This window comes from Salvelinus sp. IW2-2015, linkage group LG10 (genome assembly GCF_002910315.2).
Source record: "Salvelinus sp. IW2-2015 linkage group LG10, ASM291031v2, whole genome shotgun sequence".
In the NCBI taxonomy this organism is placed as follows: domain Eukaryota; kingdom Metazoa; phylum Chordata; class Actinopteri; order Salmoniformes; family Salmonidae; genus Salvelinus; species Salvelinus sp. IW2-2015.
Window position 1 is genome coordinate 17,480,365 of NC_036850.1, and position 15,627 is coordinate 17,495,991.

Sequence of the window (15,627 nt, forward strand, 5' to 3'; positions counted from 1 at the left end):
AAGAACGAAACAAAAATAAATTATACAAAACTTCAATAGAATAACAAGTTTATCAGATTTTCGTTGGAATAAACATGCCTGGATTCACCTGCTGTGTCCCTGGCTGCTACAACAACTCTCATCGGGACAGAGAGCTGCGGTTCTACACATTTCCAAAGGATACCACGCAAAGGGAGATTTGGCTCAAGAACATCTCCCGGGCCGGGGTGAGCGGCTGTTTTAGTACCTTCCAACCCACTACGGGACACCGCGTCTGTAGCGTACACTTTCCCGGTGGCAGAAAGACCTATACCGTTCGAGTACCGACGCTCTTCCCGCTGAGAGGAGTGAATGAACGCAAGAACCGAAGGGGCAGGAACAGGAAAGCGTCTGCGGCGGCGCCTGTTCCAGCCCCCAGTCCAGGCAGCATTGTCATCACCAACGTTGTTTCGACAGCCCCAGAATCCGTTGAGACCGCTCAGAGCGATGCAGTCACCGATGGCCCTATCGTGGTGCAGATCGGCCCGGACGGCGAATACCTCGGACCAGTAAATCCAGCCGCGCAGGGTGACGGGTCCTGTTTTACTGCAGTCGTCTCCAGCTCCACTGACTTGGCCAGGGGCGACGATCCCCCTGCAGACGCCGCTGCCCAGCAGCAGACTGTGCAGTACTACAGCGTTGTCAGCAACCCGCTGGACCACGCGTACTCGCTGACCACCGGGACCACCTCGGCCGAACTGCTTCGGAAGCTGAACGAGCAGCGAGACATCATCGCACTCATGGAAGTGAAGATGAAGGAGATGAAGGCAACCATCCGCCAGCTGCGCGTGACCGAGGCCAAGCTACAGGAGGAGGTGCGCGAGCGGGACCGTTTGCTGTCGGCAGGAGCAGCGGTAAAGAAAATGTGACCATCATTCCCACCCAAATGATGGATAACTAAAGACCGTCGCGACCTAAGACTCTAACGTGAGATGAAGGGGGTCCGTGGGGAACAGAGCAACCCCTCTTTTTTACGAAAGCGATGATAATTTATTTTCAATAGAGGGATAGCAACTTGTTGGTCTACTAATGCTATTTTTGGCGAGCTAGTTGATAGTAATAATCCCATAGTTGCCTATAAAACATTTCCCAGTTTAGTCCACCCATGTGTTTGCTAAGTGCAAGCAGCCTTTTAGGGGAGTGTAAAATCATTGACGAATAAGTTCTTGTGGATCGCCTGGCTGCAACTCTGTAGCCTACTTTCGACATAGAACATTTAAAGGGAGATGGGGGAATTATTAGGCCATTGTTTTGTTGTGAAGCTGTTTGTGTTTTGTATGTCAGTGTATGCAGTTGATTTCTCCTTGCAGTATATTAAACACCAGCTTTTCAGCTCAGAGGCCATCCTCCAAAACAAGGTTTTTTGTGACTCTAACTGTGGGAAGATGTGTTGGGCATCATAAAAGTATGTGTGCTTATGAGGTGCCTATTTCCACCAGAGACCTGGCTTGATCCATGGCTCCATCTGGTTGTAAGACTTTTACACCACCTAAAGGTTCACTGTGACTGGTGTCTCAACCTTCTCCTCCCAAATGGTTTGATACGGTATCTGCAGTTGGCACTCACATATGGATATTATGTTAACCTCTGACTGTTGAACTTTGACCTGACAGCAATGACTGTTCTTAAACCATATCCATTTGAAGTAAATTTAATTTTGAAATAATATATCCTGAGTTGTTTCTTTATCTGTTTAAATTGATGCATGAGTGTTATTATGAGTGTTACTAATTTCTTGGATATAGCTCAGTAGGCTGGATAGTGACATTGGTGCAGTGACCTGGATCATATCATGCAGTTGATATTTCATGCAGATCATTTCTATTCCCCTTTTCAATTGAAACAGACTTTCTCTTAGAGAAATCCACTAAAGCGAACACCATAGGGATCTAGAATCATGACATAATCTTATCTTGATTATTGGCCTGACGTATGGTCAAGTTCTGCAAAAAAATACCTAGTTAAGCTGTAGCTGGCTCAGAACAGAGCTGCACGTCTTACTCTTCATTATAATCAGAGGGCTAATATCAATACTATGAATACCAGTTTCTCTTGGCTAAGAGTTGAGAAAAGACTGACTGCTTCACTTCTTGTTTTTATAAGAAATGTGTTGGACATTTCTAATTCTTTACTTGGTCAACTTACACACAGCACTGACACACACACTTACCCCACCAGACATGCCGCTAGGGGTCTTATCACAGTCCCCAGGTCCAGAACAAATTCAAGTAAATGTACAGCATTATACAGAGCCATGAGTGCATGGAACTCCCTTCCATCTTATATAGCGCAAGTGAACAGCAAACCTGGTTTGAAAAAAACAAATAAAGCAACATCTGATGGCACACTGCCTGTCCCCCATGTGAACTACTTGTTGTGTGTTTGTACTGACATGTATGTGTAACTGATATATATATACACACACACTACATGTTAATGTTTTTAAATGTCAATTGTAAGGTCTTTTGCCTGTAATGTATTTTTCGTTATGCATCGGACCCCAGTAAGACTAGCTGTCACCATTGGCGTCTGCTAATGGGGATCCTAATACATCAAATTAAATTACTAGCTCACATTAAGGAATATCTGGTTTGGGGAGTTCATTTTCAAAATAAAGTTTTAATCCTCTCACCAGACCTGCAGCACTATACAGAAACTGTAGATGGCACTACAATACAGCTTGGACATCAATGTCACTGGACTTTCACCTCCCCATTCTGTCTGTCTAGTGTCCACCCCTATCGTCATCTTTTCTCTATCTCCCTTGGCGGATCATGGCCCACTATCTTACCTTCCTTTGTTATATGGGACCTTATGCATTCTCGCCCCTGCCTTGTGTCACTTAGCATCAGAAAACTACATTTATAAGAATATTTATTGTTACTTTCTATTGTATTATTTTGATGTAGATTATATATATTAGTGACTTTAGCAAAGACTAATTCAAATCCATTTATCATAGTTAAATAAAGGTAAAAAAAAAAAAAAAATTTAAAGATAGATGTGATTAGCATTGCAACGTAGGGGGCGTGGCGACAGTTTTTCATGCGAATATTCTAAAAACTGCATAAAAACAATACGCGCATTTTCCCACCAGAGATGTTTCCATCAAATTGACTTGTTGCTGATAAAAGGCTGTGCGTGGTGACGTAGTATACATAAAAATACATTTTGTGGTTAAATTCCCATGTGCCGAATAAAAAAGAGAAGTTAAATGGGTTTCCACCGCATCTTCAACTCTACTGATGGTTTTCTCACAAACTATGCTGGGTTATATAGCGAGTGTGCCCACTCTTGGGACGTACGCTCCAGCGGTGTTGGCTAGAGCTCATGTATAGCCTACATAGTGAGATTATTATTTATTTGTCAAATGGCAGCCAAACATCGACCATCATGTCACCATAACAAGACCCTCGACATTAATTGGAAAGGAGCATCAAGCTCATCACCTTGCACTTTCATCACCTTGTGAAATTGATCATAATTTATTTAATCTGTAGCCTAATAAACTGTATGGTTTCCCAAATCGTAGTGGGAGGACCACACATGTCATAGCGTGACTCCAAGTTTTTCCCGATATGATGGTTATTGTATCAATATTCGCTCATAAAAGCGTTTCAATCGACATATCTCGCATAATTAATTTTACTGGCACAAAAAGATCCCACTATGTCTAGTGTATTGAGTTTCATCAACATTTGGAATGTTTCCAGAAAAATGTTCTGTTTCCATCAGGCTGGTCATGAAATGTTTATATCCGACATGTACTTTACCAGTATAAAAAGGTTTAATGCAAACCTCCTTAATTTGTACGGCTTTAAAAGCACTGGACAGTCAAAAACACTTTGAGGGATGTCAAATTATAAAGTGTAGATTAAGGAAAGGAGACGAGGAGGCCAAGTAAGAGTATTGATATGCACCCTCAGTCTTCTGACCAGACCACTCAGAGGCTCCACTGCTGGTTTGCAAACGGTTTGTCTGAGGGCTGACGCCTCACATGAAAGCTCAGAGCTGTTTCCCAGGGTTGGTAACCTGTATGTGTGTATGTTTGTTAGAGAGTGTGTATAATGGGTGTGTTTGAATATTCTGTGTACATTGCATTGCTAGTTATTTTGGAGTTTAAAGACCAATGATGTGTGTAAACTGGATGACTGACTATGCAGTTTGTGAATATATGTATATTTGTGACATGGGTACAGGAATTATGTGTGTGATAGAGAGAGAGAGAGAGAGAGAGAGAGAGAGAGAGAGAGATGAATGGAGAGAGGGAGGTTCCTGATCCTAATCTGGATTTATTCTCTACCCCAGGTCCCAGTAGAGTTATGTAATGACTTAATCTAGGCCTGTCAATCAAACTTACACAACTCTCCCTTCATATTTTTTACAAAACAAACAATTCATGAAATCCTCTATCAAACTATCCCATGCCAAAGCTCTCAGTGGTCATCGTGTGACTTGTGTAAGTGACCACACTGCCATGCATCGTTCCAAGTGGATTTGCCTCTATTTGTAAGGATATTACATTCGCTTTTGTGGCACATTTCTTCCTTTGGTTATGTTAAACCTGTTTAGCCTTGTTTGCCCCTGTGGATTTCGTTAGCCCCTGTGTACTCTGGTGCTATATACTATACTGTCCTTGCTTTTCATTGTTAGACATTGTTCTTCTCTATTCTCTGAACAATCATAGAGATAAAGCACATACGCTTTATCTGACCATAGTGTCCCTACTTCTTAATCTACCTTAACCGACCCTCAAATCTATATAAAGATGCCATCCATTGAACTGTGGGAGATTAAAAAGCAGTGTGATGATTGCGGCTCTCAGCTTCCTGCTATGCTGAGACCCTTATTCTGAAATCAGATAGTCAGGGATATTGTGTATAGTACCAGTATGGGGTTGCCTGTCTTTAGAACAAAAAATACATTCCATGTGTCCTAATCTCAATCCCTGCTTCCAGTTGTCATTCTGATTGTCATTCTGACGGTAACACACACACACACACACACACACACACACACACACACACACACACACACACACACACACACACACAGACACACACACACACACACACTAATCAAAACACAAAGGCAGTAATAAACCGCAGATCACTGCTCAGATAACGGTCCTCCCATGTGTGACTGTCTACAGATGTGAAACAGGACTTATCTATTAATGCACTCAGCGCCAGCCATCTGGGGGGCATGGAGGGGTGGAGCAGGGGGCATACGGTGGGAAGAGGGTTGTTTAAACTGTCTGTGTGTGGGTAACTAATGTTGCCTGAACCCTGTCCCCCCCCCCCTGTCCTCTGGGGGCTGAGTTTCCCACAGGATCCTGTGATTCCGAGCTTGTCTCTCCCAGGTGGGCCGGATTCTCTAATCGTCAGAAGCGGGCCATCTGCCCGCTTCTTCCCAAACATTGGATTATTTAACCCAGCACAGCCCACCTCACCGCCCTAGAAAACAAGACATAGCCCCACACAGGCAGAAACTGTCAAAATATACAGGACAGATTTACTGAGTAATTCTCAATAAACCCAGAATAAATTCTGTTAATTAAGAAATAGTAACTCCAAACATCTGGAATCTACAGGTCTGTGTTAGGAGTATTTCCCCTCTTTTGTAAGAAACTGTTTTGCAAACTATATGAAGCCCATATTTCTCAGGAGCTCTGCTCCCTCTTCTATCTCTCTACCAAACTATTTGTGCTATGTGTTTTTTTTTACCTCCACTAAATGCCCTTAATACTGAGATCGGAAATGAGAATGCTCTAATCCAGTGTGCTATGATGTGACGTCCCTGGTCCGTTGCCCCCAAGCTTTCCACAGCTTGCCCTCCACCCCTCCCCTACACACACATCCCCTGGATGCAGCACGTCGGCCCTTTGCTCTGTTAATCCAGTGAACACTCACTACKATCTGCMTGTATGCTCTGCTCTACTCTTGAGCTCTGATGATCCAACAAATGAATGACWGGACACCTCACTCTGAGAAGACACCAAMATTCTGTCCRGGATTATAACACTGCTGTGAACGTCATCAGATCAGAGCYCATTAATTGTGTGCTGGGGCTCCACTGGACTCAGTTGGGCCAGTTGAGTATGAGGTCCCATGCCTGCACCGTGACTTTCCTCCTGCCTGTTGCTCTTTACCTCTGTAAGGATGCCTTTCCCTTATCTATTTATGTATTGTATGTCTGTGTGTCTCTGTCTGTGTGTGTTGTAGTGATGTTACTTTAGTGTGGTGAGTGCAGTGTGACACTTCAAAGGCAGCCTTTATCTCACTCTGCTCTTACTAGTTTCCTGTATTTTTTCTGTTCAATTGTTTTTGTTTATTAGAATATTTTAAACGATGGAATAAGTAGCAGGGCAGGAGTGTTGGTTTGGTATGGGGTGATGGTAAGTTGGTCAGGAGAAGAGAGCAATGGTATGGGTGAAAAAGTATTTATTTCTGAATCCATTCGGAAATGAAGGAGAGAGGTTTTACGAAGTACTTATCCAAATGAAATACATGCTGTTCCAGCTTTTTCCGAACAGCGCAGTATGTGTGTGTTTATGTGTGTGTGTGCCTCCCACTGTCGTCTCTCAGGGAGTTGTGGGACAGCTGTAGAATACTATCCCACTGAGTCCTGAGGATGGGGGCGGTACCTCCTGTAGTTTACGGAGTTACTAAAGGCCATAAGAATGTTATGTTGAGAGAGAGACATCATGCAGAGCAAGAGATTCATTTGTAGAGTGTGTTGCATTCACCCCAACCTTCTCCCTGTGGTGATGCTCATCTTCATGTTCCTTCTCCACCCTCTCTCAGGGCTAATGTGTGTGTGTTTGTGTGTGATTATGTGGTTGTTTGTTTGTATGTTTGCCAATGTGTGTGTACATGTGGTTTACACACACACACACATACACACACAAAGACACAGACACACACACACGTGATGTAACTGTAACATACAGTATAACTGTAATATATAATGCAGGCTGATGAATGACCTTACTCCGATGCTAAAACCCCAGACGTAAATAAACAAATGAAAAGTAATCTATTAACAGCAGTGGACAAAGGAGCTTATCTATCTACTGTAATTCACATTGATACTCTCCCTCAGGTCTGGCCCCTGTGTGTTGGGCTGTTGCGCTCCCTAGCTCCTGTGGCGTCATCTACAAGAGCTTTGCTCAGTGTCTCCTCACTCTGGGGGACAGTCTGGGTGACACACAGAAAGAGCAGAGCAAACAGGACATTGACACAGTCTGCAGGTGAGTCTCTCTCTGAATCACTCCAGCTCTCTTTTTCTCCTCGCATATTCTCCCATCTCCTCACACAAATAACTGTTGTAAATGTTCATCTGACTAAATCACATTTTCAGACCAAGTCACTCATACAGAATCAGACTATAGCCCAACATGTGCTCCAATACCTGTAAACACACACACGTCTCACACCCTTACACGTCCCTCAGTCACAACCTTCAGAATTCCTTAGAGTTTAGAGTTCATTGCCCCCTTACAGATCATGGGATGCGTTCCATGTGTGTGCGAATGCGGCACTTGCCGGTTGTCCTGGAGACGCAGCGGCTGTGTGGGAGTCTCTGAGGCAAGAGTCCAGGAAGACACAGTTTTCTGGAAACCTCTATGACATGTGTGCCAGCCGCACCACACTGGCACCCAATACAGTGCCCGTGCCACCCTCCCAGAGGCCACCAACRTCARACCAGACCAATCAAGAAACTCTWAAAGGGTACACGCATCACCTTGGACCCGCCTACACCACACTTTTGCTCTCAGCATGCATCTCTCTACTGCTCCTGCTCAGGATGTAGCCCTGGCCTCCCTCAGACTGCTATAGGTTCTCTACAGGTTGTGTTAACTCTGTTTTTAAATGTGACATGTGTAGTGGGGCAATATTTGATACATGTATGTATGCATATGTTATATATACCTCACATGCAACTTGTAAATAAGACTAAGCAATAAGCCCATTAACTGAATTATCTGACTTCATAAGATAAATAACAATATGCAAAAGAATATAGTTAAACCATGTGCAATCAAGTATTATGCTGACTAATATCAAGGAATTGTCACGAGAAGTGAATATCAAAGCAAGTATTATTTAATAACTTTATGAAATGAATGGATTCACATACAAGACATAAAGCTTAAGTTACAAAGCATTAGCAAGCATTCTAGGCATGGTCAGAGAGAGAGACAAAGAAACCATAGCTTGAGCCATGGCACATAGCTCATGGGAGAGGGAGAAAGTAAGAAAGAAAGACGGAGTATCTCACCACAGCAGTTCAGGAACAAAAAATAGAAAGAATGAATCTAAGACCTTTTATAACGTTTCAGTTGTTTGGATTCAGAATCTGAGTTGTTGATCAATAGCATTACTGTAGAATTAACTTCCAATCAGATATCAGACCTACAGACCTGTAAAGACAACAGAACCTCTGCTACCCAGAGGTGTGACAATGGGGGTTGGTGAGATCAACACAGATAATTCTGAATTCCTTAGACAACACAGAGGAATCCTTGCATACAGTTGATAAGTCACTTTAGGGGCGGGCCAGCCACTTTCGTGTTTTTATATGAGCTATAAAAGAGTTCACCTGTAAAATGTATTTTACTCAGCCACCAGCTGACTAGATCCCTATATTCCCCAATCATTGATTCTTGCATTGCCTGTGTGGGCACTGGGCATGGAATAGCCACCACACACATTGTGCCTGTGGACTTATTATGTAATGATTCATCATAATGTAAAAATGATATCAGAAGCTGCACTTCACTTAGATACATGTTTGTTTTCATAGTTTCATGTGAGGTTGCTCAGAGCAGTTGCTTTAAGGGGTGCATGCTTTGTTTAATTCAATTGTAAGATGTGAAATCAGACACACATCTGATTAACCCAGACAGTTAGATTGAATAATAATTCATGCATTCATTTGTAATAAAATATATTAACAAGAATATGTATGGTGTAGCATGTAACGTGCAATGTGTGTGTATCCTGTATGTGTGTGTGTTTGTAATCTTTGCTCTTAAATCCTTTCATAACAGAAGGTCATGAGCAGATCAATTTAATCTGTCTTTGTTCCTGCCCAGCATCCCTCGATGCACCCTGACAGCCCAGGACACACTGCACATCCTAGCCATGTGTCAGAGTAGGGGAGGGAGGGAGGTAGAGGGAGGAGGAAACATGAAGAGATGGTGAATTATGATGTGAACATGGTCATGAACAGAAACAAATATTTAAAGAACAGTAGACAATCCCATTTGTGCATGCGTGTGGATATGACAAGAGAGATGAGGAGACAGGTGGATATATTTTTTGTTAATCCTCTTTTTGGTACCTTTATTTAAAAGACCCAATCTACTAAAATCTATTCTCTAGTCTCCCTGTGACCAGTATTTGACCTGAGCACTGGGCCCTGAAATCTCACCCTCAGTCCCGGGTAGATGAAATGATAAAGAAGAGATTCTATGTGTTTTTGCATTAGCAGGTCTGTAATAATACCACTACTAAAACACGCAAAGACTTTGACAAAATAACTGTTCTTTAGGTTCACATTTCTGCATGATCATCATCATCATTATTCTATTTTCTAAACTTGTTTTTGTTTTTTATGTTTTATTTTCTGTAAGAATGGGCCAGTATATTGCACATATGAGGTGCACATTTGGTACTTAAGTGCCACCTAGGGTATATTTTAAGTATTTGTGTAACAAGCAATGAGACAAATTCCCCATACTGTACTATAACGTTTTATTTTATGAGCCCTGGCTATAATCTGCCTGGGATTATCTTGGAATGGACTTGAATGCGGTTCATGAACATTTAATTTAGAACACTGAGCCTGAGAATACAGAATATAAAGTATTACCAGTAACAGAACAGCTACGAATAACTAACAAAAAAATAAATAATAATTGTTTAGTGCGGAAAATGTGTTGGGTGTAAACCCATGGCTGCAAAATAGCTCCATAGCAGCTCTCTGTGCTTACATTGTACCTGTCTTCAGCAAAACAAGGCTTTCCCAGATTGAACACCTAAACCTAGTGTTGTTAATGCTATCACAGCCTTCTGCAGAGTTAATCCAGCTCCTCAATGAGACAACCTGGTTTGCTGGCTTCAGGGCTCTGCCTCTGTCTGGGTTCTTCCTGAGGTTCTGATATCACCAGCTCTGGGGCATCCCCCGCCTCTGGGTCCAATGCTACTAGGTGATTGGTGGGCGATTTGTTTGACGTGTTGTCACAGACCCTGAACAGTGAAGATGAGTATGGATCTGAGGTAGGTGTGGTCTCTGTGGTCCATACTGTCCCACTCTGATGTATGATTGGATCTACATCGTTGTTGTCTCCTGAAATTACCTCTATCTTTGTCCGGAATACTTGCTGGAAACACAGGTGGTCAATTCAGACACAACACAGCTGACCCAAATTAAATACACTGCTGACTTAAATGCTGTGTTGACCTAATAAAATAAAATAAATGTGAGTAATTTAGAGACTAATTGTGTGTATTTGGAATATGCCTGCTGACTATTGTACAATAAATGCTAAAGGTATTCTATTCTTTCTTTTTTTGTTTAGTTTTTTTGTTTAATTTTACCCCCTTTTTCTCCCCAATTTTGTGGTATCCAATTGTTAGTAGTTACTATCTTGTCTCATCGCTACAACTCCCGTACGAGCTCGGGAGAGACGAAGGTCGAGAGCCATGCGTCCTCCGAAACACAACCCAACCAAGCCGCACTGCTTCTTAACACAGCGCGCATCCAACCCGGAAGCCAGCCGCACCAATGTGTAGGAGGAAACACCGTGCACCTAGCGACCTGGTCAGCGTGCACTGCGCCCGGCCCGCCACAGGAGTCGCTAGTGCGCGATTAGACAAGGATATCCCTACCGGCCAAACCCTCCCTAACCCGGACAATGCTAGGACAATTGTGCGTCGCCCCATGGACCTCCTGGTCGCGGCTGGCTGCGACAGAGCCTGGGCTCGAACCTAGGCTCTGGTGGCACAGCTAGCACTGCGATGCAGTGCCTTAGACCACTGCGCCACCCAGGAGGCCCTCTATTCTTTCTTTTGGGTAATAAAAGTTACAGCCTAGTGTGTGGTATGTAATGTACCTGAGAGAACAAGATGCAGGTGCTGTCTGGATCTTCAACATCCATATCCTCCAGGTCAGGGAGATCCTGTGGAGTCAGGTGACCATTAGTCAGGGGACAAGGCTTTAGTGCTCTAAATGAAGGTTAGAGTCAAGAGCTAAATGATATGAGTCTGGGGCAGTCTGTGCTTTTGGATAAGATGCTGATGGAGAGGGACTAGATAACAACTATAAAACGTTATTACAGTGTATTAATCACTCTATTATAGTGATAGTGACTGGTAATGCTTGGCTGTGGTGGTCAGTATGACTCACGTCAATACGAAGTGGTGGGCGTGGCTCCAGGTGGATGGTCTCCAGGTCCTCTGTCTCCTCTAGCTCAGTCACCATTGGTCCAGGACCGTGCTCTACAATCACTGCAGCTGTCTGAGACTCTGGCTGGCCACATACTGACTGCTCTCTCTCTAACTTCTCTCTCTTTGCCTGCCTTCTTTGTAGTTGTTCTCTCTTTGACTGGTTTAACTCTAACAGTTCTTCCTTTAAGCTTTCTTCTGCTGCTTGCTCTCCCTCTTGGTCCTCTCTCTCTAGCTGATCTCCCTCTTGGTGCTCTCTCTCTAGCTGATCTCCCTCTTGGTACTTCCTTCTAGCTGATCTCCTCTTGGTCCTCTCTCTCTAGCTGATTTCCCTCTTGGTGCTCTCTCTCTAGCTGATCTCCTCTTGTGCTTCCTCTCTTAGCTGATCTCCCTCTTGGTCCTCTCTCTCTAGCTGATCTCCCTCTTGGTGCTCTCTCTCTAGCTGATCTCCCTCTTGGTGCTTTCTCTCTAGCTGATCTCTCTCCGGATCCTCTCTTTCTGGTTGTTCTCTGTTTAGCTGCTTCTTCAGTGGCTGTTCATTCCCTGCTTCTCCTTTTCTGGCTGTTCTCTCTGTGTCTGTAGGAACTCTTCATGGGCCTCCAGACTGTCCTCCACAAATGCCTGGATCCTCTCCTCCCAGCCCGGGCTCTGATTCTGGCTCTGGTTCTTTTCACTGGGGCTCTCAAGTTCTGGAGTTGTAGTGGTCTCATACTCCCCTAGAAAAGGTCAACACACCCTTATCGAACCTTCTCTACGTTGTGTGTGTGTAGGAGGTTTCCAAGTATGTGTGTGTGTGTGTGTGTGTGTGTGTGTGTGTGTGTGTGTGTGTGTGTGTGTGTGTGCGCGTGTGGATATGAGCGTGTGTGTGCGTACCTCTTATTTGCAGCTCTCTGACTCGCAGTCCTCCTCTGGCTTGGTCTCTGATGGTTGACATGGCGTCCAGACTGTCCTGGATCTTCCTTCTCTCTCGTGTTTGCCATGATTCCCTCTCCCTGCTCTCCCTCTGGACCCGCTGTCCCCCACGCCTCTGCACACGCCCTTCATACCACAACCACATGACAATCATACAGCAACCAAGGACCAACATCACAGACCACACAATGACTCAACCATAAGTTGACATGCACAGGCAAACAGAGACAAACTGGTAATGCACCTGTCCTTTGGGAACACAGGTCGGTCATCCAGGTACGTGAGCTGTTTTAGACGTATGATCATAGTCTTCCTGTAGTATGGGATTTTCTTTATCACTTCATTTCCCATCAGGTTCAGCACGCGCTGAGGAGGGAACAACAAGGGTGTAATCACACACACACATACACAGGCTTGGGTATATTATCAGCATGAAGCAAGAGTATTTGCATTTTATAGTCAGTGTGTCATGCGCATGGGCATACTAATGAATAAAGATGATATGATCTCTATTAGCATACAGTACTGTTAATCTGTGTGAGCCTGTTGTGAGCATGTCTTCTCACCAGTTCCGGCATTCTCTCCAGCACAGTGAGGATGTCTGGGTCATCCAGGAGGTTGTGGGACATGTCCAGTACACTGAGGGAGAGGCACTGACTCAGATGCTCCACGTCTCCCACTGTCTGCAGCTTATTATGGGCTATCTGCAGGGTGCCCAGATCAGGGAGGCAGGCTGGGAAAATACTAACAAATCAGATAGATGGAGTCACATATACACACACTGAGATAGCCAGATAGGTGTGGTATGTAGAGTGAGGACAGACTCACCAATGTTTTCAATGGTGTGTATGTAGTTGTTGCAGACATTGAGGGTGCAGAGCTTGCTAAGTGGTTCTAAATTCTCCAGATTGTGTATGAGGTTCTGGTGGAGGAAGAGGCAGCGTAGGTCTGTTTGGGCCTGCAGGTTCTGGATGCGCAGAAGCCCGTTGCACTCCAGCCAGAGACACTTCAGCCCTGTGTACTCCTCCAGATTCTCTATAGTGGAGAAGCCTAAGAGGTGGCAAACATAAAGCAAAACATAAAACAAATAACTACATTAGAATACTACAAGAACACTAACAGCGTAGTTATATTCCACCTACAATTCTATATAGACCACACAGAGCTTATGATTTAAATTTCTAGAAATGATTCATGTAACAATATATGTAAATTGTCCATAAACAACAACAACAATTCCACACATACCTTTGAAGTGCAAATACAGTGTGTCATTCAATCGAGGTGTCATGTAGAGTTTATTTTGCTTGCAGTGGTCCTTCAGAAATGTCTTTGTCATTCTGAGGAACATAAAGCGTCACTGGTTAAAATGCTAGACAGAACGAACAATAATGCTAGAAGACTACTGACAGCYAATTCCTAGCTTTTAAGATGACCTTGGACCCGAGTCCTTTTCCTTTTTCTCTTGTTGTTGGGCTTGTATGAGTTTGTCGACTTCTGTATGTGAGGACACACAACGGTCTCCTTCGATATCGTTTGGCAGGGAGCTGCAGTTCGCCGTGGGGGCCTCCTCTGAAGTGAGAGAGGAGGATAACTTCAGACATGGCTAGACACATGCGATTATTTAACATGTTGCCATGTGCTGATATTATGCTAAATTATAGTGAACTGTCTAACCTAGTTTACTGGAAGTTGTTGACATCGCGTCCAGCAATATTTCTGCATCTCCAGCTTGCAGGGTCGTACTGGATTCCTCGCCACTCTCTTCTTCCACCTCGCCGGATTCGAGGGGTTTAGGATGCATCGTCGATTGTTTTAAGTGATTACTACTTCTATATACTATTTACTTGTTTAGTTAACAGTTTGTGTTAACGCATTAGCCAGTTGTAATAACTTGTCATAAACTCCCTATCAGCTATTTTCCGGTAAAGCTTTTCTGTGTTTCCATAGCAACGGTGAATCATCAAACGACGACCGCCCTCCTCTCATGATTGGTTGTGCAAACCAGAGTCATATTTAATTTAAACTTTATTTATCAGGGAGTCATACTGAGACCAAGTTCTATTTTACAGATTAGCCTTGAATTACATCAATAAAAGAAAATACATTATAAAAAACAAAGACATTCATTAGTAATAATGTGCGGATTCGATTATGCTAAACCGCGGGGCACCGGGTATGGCACGTTACGTCATCGGGTGATATCGGGGAGGGAGGAGCGCCCTTCCCAAATCGAACAGTAATCTGCGCCGCTCGGTCATTTTGTCAACAAGGCAGCATGGTGCATCGTACAGAAACATACATCGCTTTTCCATAAAATTAATTGTTCTAATTTTCTAACTATTTTTCATTGGGAAGGCAGATAAACCGTTTTTATCTAAAACAATCCCTTTAGCATGGGAAAACACAGAATCCTAGTAATTACTACACGTGCTTAATTAAGTCACTTTTGTTTTGAGCCGACCTCGCCATGGACTTTGAGCCGAGTTCGCCTGGCTCACGCCCAGGAGGTGGCCCGGTTCCAAATCGAATACAATCAACTTTCAGCCGACGCAAAACACGCCGACACGAGCGCCCGGGCAGGATTAATCGAACCGCCTCGATGGCTCCGATATAAACTAATGTAGCCAAGCCGTCTTTACACTTAAACATTTTCATTGGTCAAAAGGACTGACATTCAATCTATTTTTCCCCGGAGCTAAAAATATGAATATTTACACAGGATACAGCGATTCCAAAATAAAACGTGTATGTAATCAATGTAGCCTATTCTGAATAATAAATGTATTGTCGACCACAAAAAGGCAGAGATCCTATACATCTAGTTTTATTTCTAGTTATGTAATTATATGCATTTATATGAACTAACTCTTACAGTAGGCTTATACAAGTCTACAACGATGATTAGGCTACCCAAAACAAAGCAAGCTAACACCTTAAAGGGGCAATCTGAAATTGCTTCATTCATCTGAATAAAGGAAATGTACCCATTGATTATTGAAGAAGATAACTTATAAATGCTGCATGAGTTTAGTTCAACTGTCATACCCCATCAGAACCCAAAATACAAGCGTTTCAATCCAATGTTTGGAAACAAAGTACATGTAAATAAACACCATATAGCCTATACACATGGTTAGAACCATAGGCGGAAATCCCAGGGGGGACGGGGGGGACACGACCCCCCCATCCTGGGAAAAATATGATTTGTCCCCCCCAATCTATCACTGTAAACATAACTATG

General features: G+C 43.5%; 3 protein-coding genes across 3 annotated transcripts; 2 read left to right on the top strand and 1 right to left on the bottom strand.

Annotated features, from left to right (window-relative positions):
• Positions 1 to 74: 74 nt before the first annotated feature.
• LOC112081155 (THAP domain-containing protein 11-like) lies at positions 75 to 2,374 on the top strand. The gene has a single exon (XM_024147309.2). The coding sequence runs from the start codon at positions 75 to 77 to the stop codon at positions 885 to 887; it is 813 nt and encodes a 270-aa protein (XP_024003077.1). The 3' UTR covers positions 888 to 2,374.
• Positions 2,375 to 5,898: 3,524 nt separating this feature from the next.
• On the top strand, positions 5,899 to 8,983 carry LOC111969431 (neuritin-like protein). The gene is made up of 3 exons (XM_023995584.1): positions 5,899 to 6,173; positions 7,123 to 7,270; positions 7,524 to 8,983. Exons 1-3 carry the CDS (start codon positions 5,987 to 5,989, stop codon positions 7,831 to 7,833), a joined length of 645 nt encoding a protein of 214 aa, XP_023851352.1. The 5' UTR covers positions 5,899 to 5,986; the 3' UTR covers positions 7,834 to 8,983.
• LOC111969127 (dynein axonemal assembly factor 1-like) lies at positions 8,111 to 14,323 on the bottom strand. Its single transcript, XM_070445307.1, is given in 12 exon segments — positions 8,111 to 10,408; positions 11,141 to 11,206; positions 11,434 to 11,765; positions 12,005 to 12,187; positions 12,345 to 12,463; positions 12,465 to 12,509; positions 12,628 to 12,749; positions 12,950 to 13,116; positions 13,212 to 13,433; positions 13,632 to 13,723; positions 13,820 to 13,955; positions 14,061 to 14,323. Coding segments are annotated over 12 exon segments (1,914 nt in total). The 5' UTR covers positions 14,188 to 14,323; the 3' UTR covers positions 8,111 to 10,105.
• Positions 14,324 to 15,627: the final 1,304 nt, after the last annotated feature.